At 39.2% G+C, this 18,961-nt stretch overlaps 2 protein-coding genes and 2 non-coding genes across 5 annotated transcripts in view; 1 reads left to right on the forward strand and 3 right to left on the reverse strand.

Moving 5' to 3' along the window:
• Positions 1-1,191: 1,191 nt before the first annotated feature.
• On the reverse strand, positions 1,192-10,836 carry prtfdc1b (phosphoribosyl transferase domain containing 1b). 2 transcript variants are annotated; one of them, XM_053628564.1, is made up of 9 exons: positions 10,752-10,836; positions 7,030-7,136; positions 6,596-6,710; positions 4,876-4,941; positions 3,110-3,127; positions 2,903-2,985; positions 2,681-2,727; positions 2,484-2,560; positions 1,192-2,296 (listed from the first exon to the last, which is right to left on the reverse strand). In XM_053628564.1, the coding sequence occupies exons 1-9, from the start codon at positions 10,794-10,796 to the stop codon at positions 2,249-2,251; spliced, it is 606 nt and encodes a 201-aa protein (XP_053484539.1). In that variant the 5' UTR covers positions 10,797-10,836; the 3' UTR covers positions 1,192-2,248. The 2 variants fall into 2 exon arrangements, with proteins under 2 accessions (XP_053484539.1, XP_053484538.1); XM_053628563.1 differs by having other exon boundaries at positions 1,198-2,296; positions 6,527-6,710.
• A 4,814-nt stretch (positions 10,837-15,650) lies between these two features.
• Positions 15,651-15,723, reverse strand: trnat-ugu (transfer RNA threonine (anticodon UGU)). The gene has a single exon. It is a non-coding gene; the product is annotated as a tRNA-Thr (tRNA).
• Positions 15,724-16,319: 596 nt separating this feature from the next.
• trnat-ugu (transfer RNA threonine (anticodon UGU)) lies at positions 16,320-16,392 on the reverse strand. Its single transcript has one exon. It is a non-coding gene; the product is annotated as a tRNA-Thr (tRNA).
• A 1,495-nt stretch (positions 16,393-17,887) lies between these two features.
• Positions 17,888-18,961, forward strand: part of gpr158b (G protein-coupled receptor 158b) — a 31,182-nt gene continuing 30,108 nt past the window's right edge. Inside the window, exon 1 of the mRNA XM_053628565.1 lies at positions 17,888-18,961. This exon is cut by the window's right edge and continues 93 nt beyond it. Coding sequence (XP_053484540.1) covers positions 18,306-18,961 — 656 coding nt within the window. The 5' untranslated portion in view covers positions 17,888-18,305.

The raw sequence follows: 18,961 nt of genomic DNA on the forward strand, positions 1-18,961 counted from the left end.
GGTGGAGGTGATAAGGACGGGTTTGGGCGGAGACCGTAATCAAAGATTCCCTTCGGTGAAAACCTCATAACTTCACGGATCAGCCGGGAAACAGAGCTTTTATAAACGCCACGCTGTGAGTTACAAAACCTACAGTATCTGTGTCTACATACAGCACTTCAAGCACATTCATATTAATAACCCAAACTGTTTTTAAATATGTATTTTTAAAGAACCTTTTAGCAACCAAGAGATTTTCAGGAACCCCAGACTTTGTATGAAATCCCAAAACGGTTTCAAGATTTTTAAACACTCATTTTTTTCTGCCCCAGAAACACAGGAAATTTTAGGGAATCGATGCACCATTTCTTGCACCCATGAGCCATTTCAATAACCTAGAACCCTCCCATTATCCTCTTCAGGATCCCATTAACCTCAGGCTTTTTAGAACCCAGGAGCCATTTCTAGAACCCAAGAGTCATTTAATAATGTTGGAGCCATTTCAATTACCCAGGAGTCCATTCTTTGTACCCAGGAGTCATTTTAGGGAGCTAGGAGTCATTTCTGGAACCTAGGAGCCATTTCAATTACCCAGGGGCCATTTCTAGAACCCAGGGGCCCATTTTTAGCACATAGGAGCCCTTTCAGTAATCTAGGAGTCATTTAAGAATCTAGGAGCCATTTTAGGAATCAAGGAGCCATTTCAATTACCCAGAGTGCATTCTTAGTACCCAGGAGTCAATTCTAGAACCCAGGAGTCATTTCGGGAAGCCAGGACCCTCCCATTATCCTCTTCAGGATCCCATTAGACCCTGGCTTACAGGGGTCCAGGAATTGTTTTTCAGGAACATTATCAGGAACTAAAACATTTTCAAGAACCCAGGAAGTGTTTCAACATTCAGGATCTCATTCAGAAACAGAAAAAAATGATCTGAAATGAACGAACGAACAAGAAAACCTTTCAGCTACCTTTTTTTCCCCCTCAAACCCATAAATATTTTCACAGATCCAGCAAGAACTCAGAAACATCTTCAGCAACCCAGGAACCTCTTTAGGAACCCAGAAACATCATTGGGGGACCCAAAGATCCATTTTAGGAGTCCAAGAACTCTGTACCTAAGAACTCTGGCCTTCCACACAATTCTCAGTCTTCGTCTTATAATATTTAACCTCACAGATGGGGTTTGACAGAGATATTAACAGAAAATGTCTTAGGTGAGACAGACTTCCGTTACATATTAGCTGCATTATCCTGGAAGCGCTTAGCTCCTGAACACATGCTAGCTGATAGAGCATGGTGGATATTTATTAGCGAGCGCTGCTTTAACACGATTACCGTAATCACACTGCTGAAACCTGCACAGGATTAAACTACAAACCTCACACTTTCACCTGAGCCAAAACAAAACACCAGAGAGTGGGAGGTGGTTATGTAACTAACACACATACACACACACACACACACACACACACACACACATACACACACACACACACACACACACACACACACACACACACAGCTGTGTACACAAGGGTATTTGACTTCTTCTTCCACTGAGGTGACATAATACGTGATGAGGTCAAGTATCTGAACCTCCTGAACCACTTTTCGTCATTGTTTTACTTTTCTGGTTTTTAACGTTTTTTCATTTAGACAGTAGAGGGGATTTGAGCAGGTATTTATACAATAATGAGATCAATTAAATTTTTCGCCAGGACATCTTGATTTATGTAATTTTTATCACAGTATATGAACATATGGACAAATAAGAGTCGCAAAAATCAGCATATAACTAGAAATGGACATGCTACATGTGACATATTCAGCTGCATGTAAAATGTATGATACAGGTTAACATGTAAACAGTGTGTACCGTATTTTATAGATTATAAGATCAGTGGGGTTTTCCCCCTCCACCTCCAGCAGAATTTAACTGTAAATCATCAGTTTATTAATAATACAATAGTCCTGCTACTACAGTTATTACAGGGCAGTATTGAGAATTTACACTGCAGTCAGCCTGAGGGAAAAGTGGGAGGGGTCTAATACACCAGAGAATACGGTAATCTTCAGCCCGTCAGTATAAAACATTATGTTACGATTTTACGTGAAATAAAATTAATATAATTTTGTACAATTATTGTGTAATGGATGAGTTTAGCAAACACTTAATGAGGACACACACACACACACACACACACACACACACACACACTCACTCTCACATACACACGTATACAGGTCTGAGCCACTGGACGAGAGGCATCAGAGTCTGTACTTCTGTTTCCCATCTTCACTCATCACACAGATGTGCTGCAGGGAGAGAGAGAGAGAGAAAGAGATGGAGACAGAAAGAGAGAGACAGAGACAGAATAACAGGCAGAGATTACATTTACTAAATCACAGAATATTGTCAAAAACTAAATTATCACACACATACACCACACACACACACACACACACACACACCTCACACTGGATAAACATCATGAACACTCACATTAAGATCTCTGAAATATTCATTATAGTCTAAAGCGTAGCCGACTACGAAGTGGTTAGGGATCTCAAACCCAACATCTGGAGGGGAGAGACAGAGACAGAGACAGAGAGAGAGAACCACAATACTTTATAAGTTATTTACAGGCTGAGAGAGACAGGTAGAGAGAGAGAGAGAGAGATGGGGGGGTGAATACTTACAGTCAGGGAGACAGACGTCTTGATTAGGGACCCTCTTCACCAACAAACTGCAATCACGTCACAACAGCACTAATTATACTACTGTGTTTTGCATGCGTGTGTGTATGTGTTGGCATTATATTCTGATACACAGACAGAAAGAGAGAGAGGAAGGCACACAAACATACATACATACACACACACACACACACACACACACACACACACACACACCTCACTCACCCTGCCACTTTGATCAGTTTGGGTTTAAAGGCTCGGACATGAGTCAGCAGCGTCTGCAGAGTCTTGCCTGTGTCCACTATAGCCTGAGATACACACACACACACAAACACATACACAGGATGAGTTTGTACAGTGTATAAGTTTATTCGTGACATCGCTGCACATTAAAATGGTTTAATTAAATAAAATATATTATAGAAGTCTTACCTCCACAATCAGGACGTTCTGTGGAAGATGGATGTAAACAGAAAAGGTTAATCAGGTGAAACACTGGCTCAAACACTGTATTACTGAACTGCTTAAATAAATAAATAAATGAATATAATAATAATAATAATAAAAATAATAATAAACACATACCCAGTAGAAGAGACTGTAATGTAGTGTGTAGTACACTTTAAAAATTATATTTATTTAAATACTGCAGTATAATCTAATGAATTAAATCGAGTAAGATTTGAATTGGGTACGAAATAAAAATAAAATTTAAAAAACTGCCTTACATTCGCTTGAATTTTTCTCCCCAAAATATCGTGACGTTGTGTATTTTATTTAAGCTGTAGCTCATGTTTGCTGAATGTTGCTTTTAAATCAAGCATTTTGCAGCCTTCATACATACATATATATATATATAAACATATATATAATAAATAAATTCCACAAACCTCCAACGTACACATTATATGATGTTATATTTACAGCCAAACTACTTAAAAACCTAGACATAATCTCCCACATTCATCCAATGGATATGAACAGGTATCTCTAAATCCTCTGCCTTTACCACAGCATTTTAAACCTATTTTAAAATAGGTTAAACGGCACTTTGTCTGTGTGACCCACCTCATGTCCGTGATCACCATAGATCTTATTTTTCTCCTTTGTTTTCTCATGCCGCACCTCATTCACCCCTTTCTGTGATCCGTCTCTCGATTGTGACCTTCTCAGGTGCTGAATATTTATTCATAGCACAGAAGCGAGTCAAAATAACTCCTATTTCTGCCTTTCTCATCCCCGTTTAGTCGTCATTTCATGCTCCCGGCTCTCTCTTGCTCCTGAACTCCTTTTATGGAGTTTGCTGGGCGTCGCTACATGCAAATGAGCTGTGTCGGGAACGCGCAGTGTGCTTTACACGCAATCCTCAAAGAAAATCAGGATTTGTGTTTGGTAAACATCTACGCAAGACTTGACCGAAAGATTGATAAACGAGGCCCAGTGTGCGAACATTTCATTTACTGGAGATTCTGATTCCAGTTGATTTTATTCACAATGTACTAGCTTTGAAAACAATTAGCCCCGCCCACTTTAGACCGGATAGAAATCCTGAAATTTGACAGAAGCTCACACAGACACTGAAATAACACGATTCACACACCCGAGACTCCAATCAGTTAACTCCGCAGGACTGTTTATTACTTTCTTTTTTTTTTTTTTAAACGATGCACCTTTACTCTACATGCAGTTCAGACGGTGTGTGTACACTGAGCTCATGTTTGAGAAAGAGATGACACACGGCTCTGAGATTCCTCACACACTGATTCATGCCTGCACACACTCCGGCGAGAAGTTCTCGAAGCCTAGGAGTCACACATAGCCGAGACAGAGTTTCTCTGGTTTAAGAGAGGAATAAAACACTCAGGGACGTGCTGTAGTAGGAAAATAATCAACTTCCAGTGTAGACACCAGGCTGCCGTTGATTATTTTCCTCTAACAGCACGTGATGGAGTGTTTAGTTTCTTTACATTTCTCACACACACACTCTGATTGGTCAGTAAGGCGTTTGAAGTGGTCATTTCGTCTCCGTGATGTTTTTTTCTGATAATTGTATGATGTCAGGTTTCAGTACTTTTCGTATCGTCATTTCTTTGAACGTGTGACTATGAGGAAATGACTTAATGACGGATAATAAACAAGGCAGTGACGGAGGGTTTAATGACTAAATACAATTACGAAAGGATTAATCAGGTCTTCACCTTCCCAGCGAGTACAGACAGACTCTCGGCGCCGATCATCTGGAGGTCCGGCGTCGAGTGATCATTCTGGATTAGGACACAAAAGCTTGTACTTCAAAACCATTCAAACACACGTCTGAGTTCATGAGTTTTTTATTTTATTTTATTATTGTTTTATTTTTTCCCCATTTTATAAAACCACTTTTTATAAAGCTGCATTTAAATGCATGAAAAACGCAACAATAATAAAACCACTATTAATATTATTATAATCATCAAAGCTATTCTTTTTCTCCATACAGGACATATGGAGGATGTCTGTGGTATGTCTCCCTCTGCTGGTTCTTAAACGCATTACAGTCAATATAAGGTTCAGCGTTTAACACGCCATCGTTACGTCCCCGATCTTAAAGATGTTTAAAATGTTTAAAAATAGTTTTAGTCCCTTAACAAGCAAATCATTTGAACAACATCTTTAAAATATTTTTTTTTTAAATAATATATAAAAAAGGAGTGTCCAATAAATATTACAAGGCAACCGTTTCTTTATTTCAAGTTCCTGTTTGCATTTTTATGGCCCAAAAATTAGCTTCGTCTCCAGCTGGAACAGAGCTTATTTCCGCTTAAACTTAAAGGTGCGGTCTGTAATGTTTAAAAATATTTTTGAATTGGATCATTTGAACAATATCATCATCTTTTATATTTGTGTGTGTGTGTGTGTGTGTGTGTATATATATATATATATATATATATATATATATATATATATATATATATATATATATATATATATATAGTGTCCAGTCCATTTGAAGTTCCCGTGTGCATTTTTCTGGCCCAGAAATTAGTCCCGCCCCCTAGATGGGACAAAGATTGTTAGCTCTGATTGGGTTCTTCTTGCATTCTATATCTCGTGCAAAGTCATTCGCTAATGAGTCGGCTGTTTAATGAACCTCTTTTAGCTCAAGAGACTTGATTCACATACTGTATATGAACCAGTTTTCCTCTTTATTTTTGTAGATTTTTGTAGTACGCCTCAAATAACGCAAGTTACTTATGCAGTATAATTTAATCAAAATGCTTCTGTGGAAAGCGTGAATTCATTCATCTACAGTAAGCGCTTTATCCTGGTCAGGGTCATGGTGATTTTAGATGTTGAATCATTAAATGTATCAAGTAAAATGTCCTCTGTCCATATAAGTGTATAAGTGTCCTCAGCCATGTTTATGACTACATACAGCGCTGAAATATGTGACTCATGTCCTCTACGTCATCACAAAAAAAAAAAAAAAACTGCATTGGTTTAAATAGCGCTAAATTTGTCAGAGTTGTTTGGGAGCAAAAAGAATCAAATAGTATTGGTGAGCTGAGTCAAATGATCTGACTCACTAAAAGGAGTGTGTCAGTTGCGCTCTACGTTGATTGATCTGCCATGAGCCAATCAGAGTGAGACATACACATTTAAATAAATGTTCTGACTGGTCAAAAGATCAAAGACTTTATCTGGCTTAGAAATAAATGGCAGCAAGTAGTTTGGGAGCCGAAAAGAGTTGACTCTTATTTGGGGAAAATGAGTCAACAGGTTCAAATAGAGTCATGAAATATAGCTACAAATAAAACAAACATTCTCCATTAGTAGTTTATTTTTTAAATAAAGGGCATGTCTGATTACCAGGTAGCTCTTGACTCGTATGAAGTCGACAGTCATGAGTAAAGACCTGCTGGAGTTGCGGTTCAGCACCTGAATGTGTTCCACCAGATCGGCGCAGAACTGGTGGCCTCCCTTCAGCACGCATAGCACCACAATGTCATGGTCACCCAGATCTTCCAAGATGTCACGCGCCAGTCGCTCCGTCCTGCCACGAGACACCGCTCACTCAACTCTCACACTTTAGCACGTTAGTTAGTAGTAGTTAGAGTGGTTTAACTAGTTAGCTTAAATTTGGTCCCAGATGGCAGCACCGACGTATTTATCAATAGCTAGCAGACATGACTAAATTTTTAATTGATCAATTGATTGTCAAGGGCCAAATGTGTAACATGTGTGCAATGCATGCTGGGTAATGTCAAGAGCAACAACAACAACTCGGTTAAAGCTCTAAGGTTGCGATGTTGTGCAACTGAAATGCTACAGAACATGACGTATTGTACACTATACTGCTCATTTATCATTACCGGTCCATGATGACTCCATGTGGAATGTAGACGCAGTCCAGATCCCCACTGTAATGCGCCGGATAGGTGAACAGATCCAGACGGTACCCCGGCCAATTGTCTGGGATCTATTGATGATAGAACATTAGCTATAGGGGTGTTCACATTAATAATTTATAAACACTGGTGTCTTTATAACTCAACACACTTTCACCTCACACACCCCTGAGAGAGCCTAAAGTTCATCATGGTGGCCATTACTGATCTAGACCAGAAGAAAATATACAGGAGAGGGCAAATTTTACTTTCATGCATGAGGAAAGATATGAAGCTTGTTGGACAAATAGTAATAATAATGATTTAGTAACTAGTTTATTTTGGTCATGTAAATTGAATTGCAATTGGTTTTTATATTTTCTTTAAAAACAAACAAACAAAAGAACCAACTGCAGGAGTGCATGGGCTTGGTCAGAATATATAGAAAAGCTATGTCAGATGACAATGATGCTGTTTGCACTTCCTTTTCTGCAATCACATGGCATGCTAAAGGTCATCACCATCATCAGAAGGCTCTCAAAATTTTATAAATGTTTCAATATTTAGGTAAAATTACTTAAAGGAAAAAAATTAAACACTATCTGAGATAAGTTAACTTTTTTGTCATTTGAGCATGTTAATATATTTTGAATATTCCGTTAAATGGTAAAATGTAATTGTTGCCACACACAACGGAACCGTGGTATATGCATGAAACAGGCCTACACAGCAAAGGCATCTCTAATGGTATATTTACATTTTTTTCCACATTCAAAGTAAGAAAAACTGGTGCCATTTCAGACATATTGCAGCTGTGACTTATTTTCCAAATTTTATGTTTCAAGAGAAAGAATTCAAGATACTTCACCCAAAACATGTTTGGATTAAACTTTGTCTGTTTGTATTTTGCGTGAGTAAATCCATCAACATATTTATTACAACTGTAATTCTTTCTAGAAGAGATCACTTTTACATGCTTAGCGGGTGGCAAAAAAAAACATCTGGAAAATGCAGTAACTGTAATTGTAATATACATTTTGTGTTATTTTTGACTATATGATACTTTCCACCACTGCACATTATTGCCATACAGCAACAATTTACCAACTACCCTCCCCCTAATATATATTTTTTAAAACTGTGTATATATTTTTATGACTTTAACAAATTCTTTTTAATTACTTGAGCCAACTAAAGCAATACAAATCCATAAAACATTTTTTAATGTAAATATAATACTTCATGCAGTAGAGAGTTAATAAAAAGACCCATGCACATATCTAATCTGGACCCTCCTGCACCATGAAAACGTGGTGTTCCACCTTAAAGCCGGAGTAACATCATGTTGCCTGTTGGTGGCGCTGTTTATTCATTTTTAATAACGCACCGAGCAATCCAAACACATAGGGGAAAATAAATAACATTAAAAGTGACTTTCCAGGTTGTTTTTGTACTGAATAGAATCACATTAATTCAAGAAATAATAAACAATGATGAACGTGCCTTCTTATCACCAACATGTTTGCATTTTTGAGTAAAGAAAACTTTTCAGCATGTTTATACACTGAAGAAAAAAAAAAAAAGACCTGGATGATGGGCTGTACTGGACTGTAAGGGGCGGAGCCTCCAGAAATTGGTATGGTTTGATTTTTTTTTCTAACGGTTGGACTGTAGCAAGTAAGAAAATTTCAGGCGACCATTTTGGACAAAAAAAAAAAAAACATATGCTGTTGATCCAGTGGAAGCCATTTTGTTTTGGTCACTCAATGATGTGACAGGCTAACTTGTCATTGCCTTTCAGCGTTAGATTTGAGCGTACAAAGTACGTAGCGTATCGTCTGAGAAGATAGTGTACCATTTAAGACTCGACACTTGAAAGTTCCATCTCTATCTCCAAACTTTAATTACTAAAGAATTTTTACACACATAGCACAACACTGTTGTTTAAGCTACCAAACAAATATCAGGAAGCACTCTTGTTAGTTAGCTAGTGCGAGATAGAAACTTCCTTAACAACTAGAATTTTTTTTTGGTTTTTTTAAATAGTATTGGCGTTCAAAATTACTGAGAAAGCTAGCTAAGCTCCATTAGGTACATAACCTGTAAATCCTTTTTTTTGATAACATTAGTTAGCTGGAAAATTAATATTAGCTAGAGTTTTTTTTGAAAATCAGCATGTCTGTTCATTTTTGTAGTACTGTTGTTAAACAAAAAAAATGCCCAAATAGCTAGCTAGCTCCATAAGTATTTATATAAACTATAAATATTTTTGTTCTCTAAAATTAGCTTGCTAGCTATACAAGTAACTAGTTGGCTTCTTCGTGTTAGCTAGAAAATATCTCTGTAATGACTAGCATGTTTGGTAGGATTTTTAGTAGACTAAAAGCTAGCTACCCTTATAGTATAAATACAATATTGTAAATATAATCTTGTTTGCCAACATGAACTTTTTAGCTAGCCAAGTAATTAGCCGGCAAGTTAGCGTTAGCTAGGAATTTCTTGACAACTTACTGAGGTGAGGTTGCAATTTGTAACTGTCGCCTACAACCAGTGAAACCTGCCTCGATTTGAAATTTCAATTCGTCAAGATTACTTGGAGTCATCTTCTCAACTACCAGTTCCTTCCCTGCCCCTGCTGAAAAAAAACAAACAACAACAGAAATTCATAGAATTTGTAATGGTTTTAATGGGAATTGTCTTGGTTTGAATAGAAACTGTAACGGTCCCTGTGAGTCTTGACTTCGTCTAATTTGTCGCCTTCTATCTAGTGGATACCATGAAGGACCAATAACGGTTTTAATGGTTAGCAGATGGTTTGTAATGGTATTTGTAGTGGAAACCATGAGAATTTCTGTGATTGTCCTAAAAATTATTTTCCAAGATCACTTTCTATACATGGCATACATCTTTCTTCTTTTTGTGCAGATTAATAACTTAAGTAGTCACAAAATGGAAAAATACAGAAGATGAGTCGACTCAGGACTTGACAATATCTTGAACAGTGAGAGTCATAACAAAAGAGTATCATGTCATTATATGGGAATATAATTGATAATATAATATAATATAATATAATATTGATTGAAAAGTCTTTTGACATAAGTTTTACTCCAGAGGTTCAGAAGTAGCTTAGAGTTCAGATTAAATGCTTACTAGTTGTGTTTGTAAACTAGTTTTGAGACTCGAGGCCTTACTTGTTTTCATTTTGAATATTTTCGGCACACTGTGAACATGTTCAACCGTTACCTGGTAACGCACGAGTGACGTCACAGCGACTTCATTTAAGGCGGAACGAGGAATTCGGATAAGAAGCTCGAGCGTCACTCGTTTACTTTTCTTATTTTTATTTTCAACAATATAAAAACGACTGTTTACCCGCAGGATTGACGCGAATGTGACTGTTTATAGTGATGAGTTTTAAAGCGCTCACATTCGTGTTTTCGCACTGAAATGAATGAATGAATGAATGAATGAACGAACGAGCTCGTGCTTTTACAAAGACTAGAAAACTAGATGATGCATCTGAAAAACAGAGAAGAAGTAAAGAGAGTGTAAACACCGCAGGAAGACTTGCGTGTTGCGCAACAAAGGGCTTCCTCACAAGTTTTGGAAACTTCTCAAACTCCGGTTTTACTTTCTCGACTCTACAGCAAAAACAAACAAGTGCTGATCGGAGAAATATCCATATTCAGGGATTATGTATTTACCACGACGCCTCTGTGAGTCGGTGTGTTCTCTTTCAGCTGTGCCATGCTGCAGATCTTCAGCTTTTTCACATCACAGAAGAGAACACAAAGCTTCTTTTCACGGCTGCCACCGGTCAAACAGCTCCGCGCATGCGCAAACAAACACAATCCACACAAGCCTCCAGGAACCATTTTCTAACATGCAACACAATGGGAAGGAAAACAACAACAACCACCCTAGAAAGGTTCAATCTAGAACCTTAATATTAAGGGTACACCAGTACAGTTTGTTTGTTTTTTCATGGGAGAACCCTTAAAGGTTCTATGTAGAGATCCTTACCAGACAGAGCTCTAGGCTTCTGAGTTTTTATTTAGCAAGGTGCCTTTACTGTACTGTACTTTGTGTAATAAATATCACATAAAGGAATGGAATAAAACACAATAAAGTCAAATGAAGCAGGAGTAAATAAATAAATAAAGATGACAAATGTAATAAAAAAAATTTTTAAGCAAAGTAGAACATACATATACAGCATAAAACCAAAATGAAATAAAATGAAGCAGAATAAAACAGACTACAAATAAATTGCAACATAATTGGAACAGTGAAAAAAACCCAGATTCAAATAAAATACAGCATAATAAATAGAATAAAATAGAAATATATGTAATAGAATATGCTGCTGACTAAAATAACAAATGAAAACATACAAATAGAACTGGAAAAAAACAATACAATGTAATGCAATTAAATAAAATATGAAAATATACTAGAGCAGAATAAAAGGTAAGAATTTTTTTATTAAAAAAGCATAATAAATACATTTTTATTTAATAATACAATAGTATAGGATAAAATGTAATAATGTTACAAACAAGAAGGAAAATAGAAATGTAATTTCTGCAAAACTGAATAGAATAGAATAAACTATAATACAGACAGAACCAGACAGAATAGAAAAATATAAGATAGCACCAAAATAAAATGAACTAAAACATCAGCAGTGTAGAATGAAACAGATCAGAATAGAAATGTAATATAATACAATAACAACAACAATAACAGAACAGAATCGAACAAAAAAACCAACAGAATAGAAATGTAATAAAGTGCAATCGTATCAGCAATAATAGAACAGAACCGAATAGAATTAAAAGTAGAAGAGTATAAATGTATGTGTTTCTGATGAGCATGAATTGGAAAAGTTCTGATATCATATATTTGGGTGTTTATGGAATCATTGAAATAATAATAATCGAATAAGTGAAATAATGTCAATTCAGCATACAGTTATCAGGGTGGCGGGGGGTTGATGGGGTCCGAGTGTAAATGTTTGAAGTGTAAATACTGACGTGCAGAGAATGTGTGGTCCTGTTCCTCCGGCTGATACAGAGCATCACAAAGCTATATTTAGCCCTTCAGAGTGTTAACGCATCACAGAGCTAACAGTGTGCTGGAAAACACCTCCATCCTGCTCTCTCTCTCTCTCTCTCTCTCTCTCTCTCTCTCACACACACACACACACATTAACAGGTTTGAGTTAAATACAGGAGCTGGTATTAAAGACGGCATTAACGTCAGGGTTTAATTAATGAAGTTTGGCAGGTTGCTCATGAAGCAAATAGCAAGTGTGTTTGATGTTTTGTCTCTTGTGGGTGTGGCCTGTCCAATGTTTGTTTTTTTGTTGCAGTGAGAAGGTAGCCTGCATGTACAGTTCACAGCTCACTATACGATTTATACACTCCACTTTCTTGTTCAAAATGTTTGTCTATTTTTGTGCATCAAATAGTAAACAGGAACTATCTGCAGGTAGGAACTAAATTTGTGTGATGTTACCACAGTTTCTATGGCTACTGACATACCATTGAGGTTCGTCAAGGTTCTATTTGCCTGGAAGGAACATGTGTAAGGTTTCATAGCTCAGTGGTTAGAACACCCTTCTTGTAAAGAAGGGGTCTTGAGTTCAATCCTCCCTGGGGCCTTCATGGGGATGCTTTGAAGGTGATCTCACACAGTGACTCAGGTTCTGAGCTTATATATCAGGAGTCCAGCAAGTCTCAAACCCACAATTCCTACTTTTGTGAGGGCCACTGTAGGAAATGAAGATGATAAAGTAACTTACATGATTTATAATAAGCTTTCAATCTAAACTACACTTTAAGCATCAATACAGGTTCTTCAAGGTTGAACTGGACATTCGCGACACCATAAAACAGAGAGAATATGCACAGAAACTCCACACTGTCAGTAACACAAGCTCAGAATCAAACCCAGGAGCATGGAGCTCAGAAGAAGCAGTGCTACCCACTGTCTCTGAAGGTTTATATCATCAAAATATTCCTTGAAGGCCCCAGTGAGAATTGGACTCACAAACCCTTGGTTATAAGGCCAGTGCTCTAACCACTGAGCTATGATGCCATTCTAGTTTTCGTAAGTTAGCATTATTAACAGTGTAGCACGCAATGACGAGTCCAACATAGCTCTTCTTACAGATCAGGACAAACCTGGTTGACTGGATTCTTTATTAACACAACAAGAACGAACTTAAAACAAAACAGAGCCATAGAATCAAAAGCAGCGAACTAGTGCGCACACACAAATCTCTGTGAGAGACTACATACATGTCATATATAAAACATGAAAACCCTGAGACTAAGAACCAGGAAAGTAGGATAATATTTGACTATGAGATATATGAGGAAAAAGTATGAGAACAAGGAAATTACAAGTAAAACACTAAGAACCATAGATAGATTTCTGGTTGCATTTCTGGGTGGATTTCTCATCACCTGAAGATGGACCCTCATAAGATAATATAAGCCTTAAGATCAATGAGGTCGCTCTTGGTGCTTGTGGATTGTCTCTTATGGGCGTGGCCTGTCCATTGTTTTGTTTTGTTTTTTGGATCCATTGACAAAGTAGCCAGAATGTAACTGCAGGACTAACTGCAGGTACTGTAGGAACTAAATTTGTGAGTGATGTTACGGCAGTTTCTGTGGCTACTGAAGTACACACTGAGGAACAGCACTAGCCAGCTAGCTTGCAAGGCTCCATAGACCAGTGGTTGTGAGTTCAATCCTCCCTGGGGCCTTCCTGGGGCCTTTGTGGGGCCGTTTGAAGAAAGAAAGGTGATAACTGAGTGAATCAGGTTCTCTGATCTGACATTAGGAACTGAGAACATTGGCACAGAAGATTCTCTGGAGCCAGATGAGTAGAATACTAAAAACGAGTTCAATTAAATCCTCCATCTAGGAACTAAGGATGAGAGAAACTACACTACTTAAAAAAAACCAAAACAACAATTCTTAAGTTAGAACAAAAGAGGTGTATCCCTTTTCAGGAAGCTGAGAATGCAATGAACCTTTAAAGAACCCCTGAAGAACCACCCCCCCTCCCCCCAGAGGGTGTAGGTTACTATAAGGTTAGGAAATACATATACTAGGAAAGTGGGAACCAAGAAAACTAGGAGAACTGAGGAAAACTAAGAGGTTATCAACCAGGAAAATAACCACAAAAAAACTAGAATACTAGAAATCTGGAAGCTGTGAGAGTAGGAGTTGAGGAAAAAGGGAACCAAGGCAGGAAACAAGACAGATATGAGGATTATCGGAACAAGGAAGGTGAAAAGAAGGAAACTAGAATTAGGACACTTGGAATTATAAAAAATTCCTGGACACTCAAACAAACAGGCAGCAAAATATGAAATAAGTATAAACCAGGGAACAGGGAGAGAAGGAACCCAGGAACTGAAGAACCCAAGGACCATGGCTTAGTATACTGGTAAAACAACAGACAATAAAAGAAATCTAAAGTTCTGCCTACAGGCTTTCTTCCACAGAAAACTGTTTTATACTCGACTTTAAAATCTCACTCTGTCTCCTTTAGAATAAAAACCCCAGACTCTATTTCCATACTGACACTTTCTGCTCTCTGAGGTTTGAAGATGCAAAAAAAATCCATTTTTAGTCTATTCAAATCTGCTCCACTCACAGTTCCTTCCAAACTGATCCGGGTTCAGCATCTGACACTGACTTTCAGCCATGGTGATGTAAGATCTGGAGCGAGGAAATGGGGTCAGTCAGAGAGTTGCGGATGATGTGAGAGAGCGCTTTGCTCTGCTTCAGTTGTAAAGCATTGCTGATGAAGCTCCGAGTGTGACTGAAATATTCATGAGGCAGAGCGAGCCGAAATCTGGAAAACGGAGGGCAGGCTGCAACTGATCTAAGATCAGAGTAGAGAGCTGAAAGATTGAAATAAAATTTAATCGTGATCAAGTGACGAATCAGTGAAGAGACTACAGCCTTACATCATTTTCTGTATCAAGAGAAACACCAGTTGGTGCTTGTGGTTTGTCTCTTGTGAGCGTGGCCTGTCCAATGTTTTTTATTCTTGTTCCAGTGAGAAGGTAGCCAGAATGTACAGTTCACATCTCACTGTACGATTTATACACACCACTTTTGTTCAAAATTTATGTGGCTACTGGAGTACCATTGAGAATAAGCGCAGGTTCTTAAAGGTTCTACTGTGGCCTGGAAGGAACATGTGAGAGGCTTCATAGCTCAGTGGTCTTGTAAACCAGGGGTTGTGAGTTTAAGCCTTACTGGGGCCTTCATGGGATGTCTTGACGATTGAAAGATAAGCTCACACAGTGATTCAGATCTTAAATATCACAGCCTCTCATTTCCTCTATGAGGTCCAATGAAGCTGATCAGTGAAATTCCCTTAATTATAATGTTTTTAAACTTAACTATATGTTAAGCAACAATACAGGTTCTTCAAGGTTCAGCTGGGCATTTGCGACACCATAACACAGAGAGAATGTGCACAGAAACTCCACACTGTCAGTAACTCGAGCTGAGAAGCCGTAACCATGCCCACTGCCTCTGAAGGTTTATAATAGTCAAAAAAAAAGTCCTTGAAGGCCCCAGCGAGAATTGAACACGCGACCCCTGGTTTACAAGACCAGTGCTCTAACCACTGAGCTATGGAGCCATGCTAGTAAGCCTGAAAAACATGCTTATAAAAGCAGTCACACCCTCAGTGCACATGTCATTCAGAATGAACAGAATAATAACATTTACTTTACGGGGTGTGAACCAACATGATTCGCATAATAAGATACAATGACAAGAATGTCACAAGGCTCTGTAGCCCAGTGGTTAGAGCACTGGTTTTATAAACCAGGGGTTGTGAGTTCAAGCCTCAGTGGGGCTACTGACCTCTTTTTTAAGATATAAGAGACAATCTCATGGACTGACTCAGGTTCTGATGTTTCCGAATAAAATGTTGGGAGCCGAAGAAGCTGGCACTCAACTGCTCAAGCATTTCTTGGACCTCAATACTCCACTTCCTGCTTCAGTGAGGTCCATTGATCTAGAAAATGCCATTTTTGTTATTTATAATCATTTCTTATCTGAAGTACAGTTTGAGTACTAATACAGGCTCTTTGAAGTTCTGTTCTGTTAAAACTCACCAAAACAGGGGAGAACTGCACACAGACAGTAAACTGACAGTAAACTTGAGCTCAGGATAGAACCCAAGAACCACTCACTGCCATTCCAGGTTTATATCCTCAAAAGGTTACACAAAGGCCCCAGTGAGGATTGAACTCACGACCCCTGGTTTACAAGACCAGTGCTCTAACCACTGAGCTATGAAGCCTTGGGCAACAACCCTTCCTCAACGCTCCATAGCTCAGTTTCGTTTCATTGGGGCCTTCAACTAATGCTCTGAAGAAGTTTCACAGAGCCTATGTTGTTTATTAAGTACTAACTTAATAAAGAGCTAACTGTACTAGCTATGTACACTGTGACTTCCTAGCAAGCTTTTCTTCATAATATCTCTAAGATGAAACCAGTAAATGAGAACTAATGGAACATTGGAACTCAAGTTGTAATCAGGGAACTGAAGAAACTTCAGACCAATCCAATGGTACATCATTGGGGGGGGGGCGGTGAGATGAGAAATAAGACTCTGGGAAACAATGAAGCTATGAGACAATTCATAAATTGTAGTGCATCTAAAAAGGTTCCAAGTAGAACCCTCTTATGAAACCCTTAAAGAGCTCTCCAAGAATAGATGAAACACCCAAGTGGTAGAAATACAAAAACACAACAGCAACAAAGAAATAACAAATTTTTATAGATACGTACAATATAAAAAAGCAGACCACAATCCATGCCGCCAAGGTTTGTGCAAATTCCTTCAACTGTGACAGACACTACAGACCATGTACCCATGGTTCTATGTACACTGGGGTTCTATGTGCACTGCAGTTCTATGTACACTGCGGTTCTATGTACACTGCGGTACTATGTACACTGGTGTTCTATGTACATGCGGTTCTATGTACACTGCGGTTTATGTACACTGGGGTTCTATGTGCACTGCGGTTCTATGTACACTGCGGTACTATGTACACTGGTGTTCTATGTACATGTGGTTCTATGTACACTGCGGTTTATGTACACCACGGTTCTATGTACACCACGGTTCTATGTACATGCGGTTCTATGTACACTGCGGTTCTATGTACACTGCGGTTCTACAAAACTCTAACGTTCACAACAGTATTTTATACACTCACGAGGTTAAAAGTCTCAACTTGTGTGTGCACATGTGCCAGAAGGTATCCAGGGGTTGGAAAAGCGCCCCTGGTGGTTAGGAGGAGCGAACTGCATTACAAGGTTCCAAGGTTTTAGCTCATTACAACATTTATAATTCTTTTAATTTATTTTTTAGGTATATTCCATGAATTCCAAAGAACCAGTGCACAATTTTAGCATTGAAACATTTTTCAGAGTGGTGTGCACACAATTTTATATTTATACGGGTTCAATCAGTGCTAAATGTTTTAACTCTGTACATTGAATGTTTGTTTCTGTATTTTTGCAAATTTTCTGTCATTTATTTTTGTATTTTCTATTTGTATTCTTGTCATATTAGCACGACTATAGCTATATCTATATATATTTCTAAAGTAACTTTTTTAATTTCCTCATGAGGGATTAATAAAAGTTAAAAATCTTTTCTTAAATAAAAGCAGTCGTCTTCTTTCAGCATCGGACAGCTTTCAGCATTTGGGGCCTAAGCCCCGCCCCAAAATGTATGATTGACAGAAATAGTGGCTATACACCGCTCCTGAACGGTGTGATGATGGAAGTGGAGGAATTTTTGTGCCTCTCGCATGCAACCGAGCTTTCACTGTGCTTCTGCCTGAAGAGGAGAAGATAGTATAAGAGAGGAGAGACGTTAATGGACCTGCATCATGGAGCGCAAACTGAAAACATCACAAAGGATTTACATGTGGAGTGACGACGAGGCTGCACGCGCGGTGCAACAGGATGGCAATTTAATGTGCATGAATGTGCGCGAGGATTAAAAATAAAATAAAGTATAATTTAAAAAAAGACCTTAAAATGATTCCTGGAGTTCAGCAAGCTGTCTGTGAGAATATTCGGGATTCATTGTAGACGCGTGAGCTCGAGGATGCACGTTTGCATAACTACACCCGTTTAGGATGCTTGCACTAAGGAACAGGGTTTAAGAGGCAGTTTTCTCCGGCGGACGCGGTCATGGGTGTGCTGCTGCTCTGCCTCCTTTTGCACGCGGGATTAGCGCGCGCCACGCACGACGGCTACGTGGAATGGTCGGATGGCAGTGACGACGACGACGACGAAACTGCCGATGTCGGCGCGAGGCAACACCGAGTCCGTGGTACGGAGCGCGCGGCTTCGGCGGGGGCCGGGGCGGAGGAGTTGCCGCGCGTGGTGGCCGCCTTCCTCCACACGGGCGACGCCTCCGCGCTCGCGCACGTGAACTGCTCGCGGCGTTACGAGCTCAGCAGCCTCGGTTCCGCTCCGCCGGCGCCTCCCGTCGCTTCCGTACACTCCGTTAGCGCAGCGCTGGACGCCGTGTCACGCGCCGCCGAATTCCTGAATGCGCTTTCGCGAGAAACGAAGCAAGAAGACCAGCAGCAGCAGGTGTGGTATCGCGCACTGCTTCGGAGCATGCTGGACCGTGAGCCCAGGATCCACCGCGTCGCGCTCGCACTTCACACTGAACAGCTCCACCTCCAGGCCATGAGGATGGACGGGCACGTGGAGCTGCAAGAGTTTTCGGTTGAGGAGTCCGAGTGGAACCGCCAAGCCCGGAAAAAAACCCGGATGATAACGCAGACCCGAAGCTCCCAAAGCACACAAGGTCACGTGCAGTGGTCTGCGCCTTATCT

This window comes from Ictalurus furcatus, chromosome 7, assembly GCF_023375685.1.
Source record: "Ictalurus furcatus strain D&B chromosome 7, Billie_1.0, whole genome shotgun sequence".
NCBI lineage: Eukaryota > Metazoa > Chordata > Actinopteri > Siluriformes > Ictaluridae > Ictalurus > Ictalurus furcatus.

Coding starts and splice junctions, on each gene's coding strand:
- prtfdc1b (XM_053628563.1), bottom strand. CDS start 10,796: ATGGCACAGCTGAAAGAGAACACACCGACTCACAGAGGCGTCGTG. Junction 2,728..2,902: donor AAACTGATCAAAGTGGCAGG/GTGAGTGAGGTG, acceptor ACGTGATTGCAG/TTTGTTGGTGAAGAGGGTCC. Junction 2,561..2,680: donor AGACGTCTGTCTCCCTGACT/GTAAGTATTCAC, acceptor TCTCCCCTCCAG/ATGTTGGGTTTGAGATCCCT.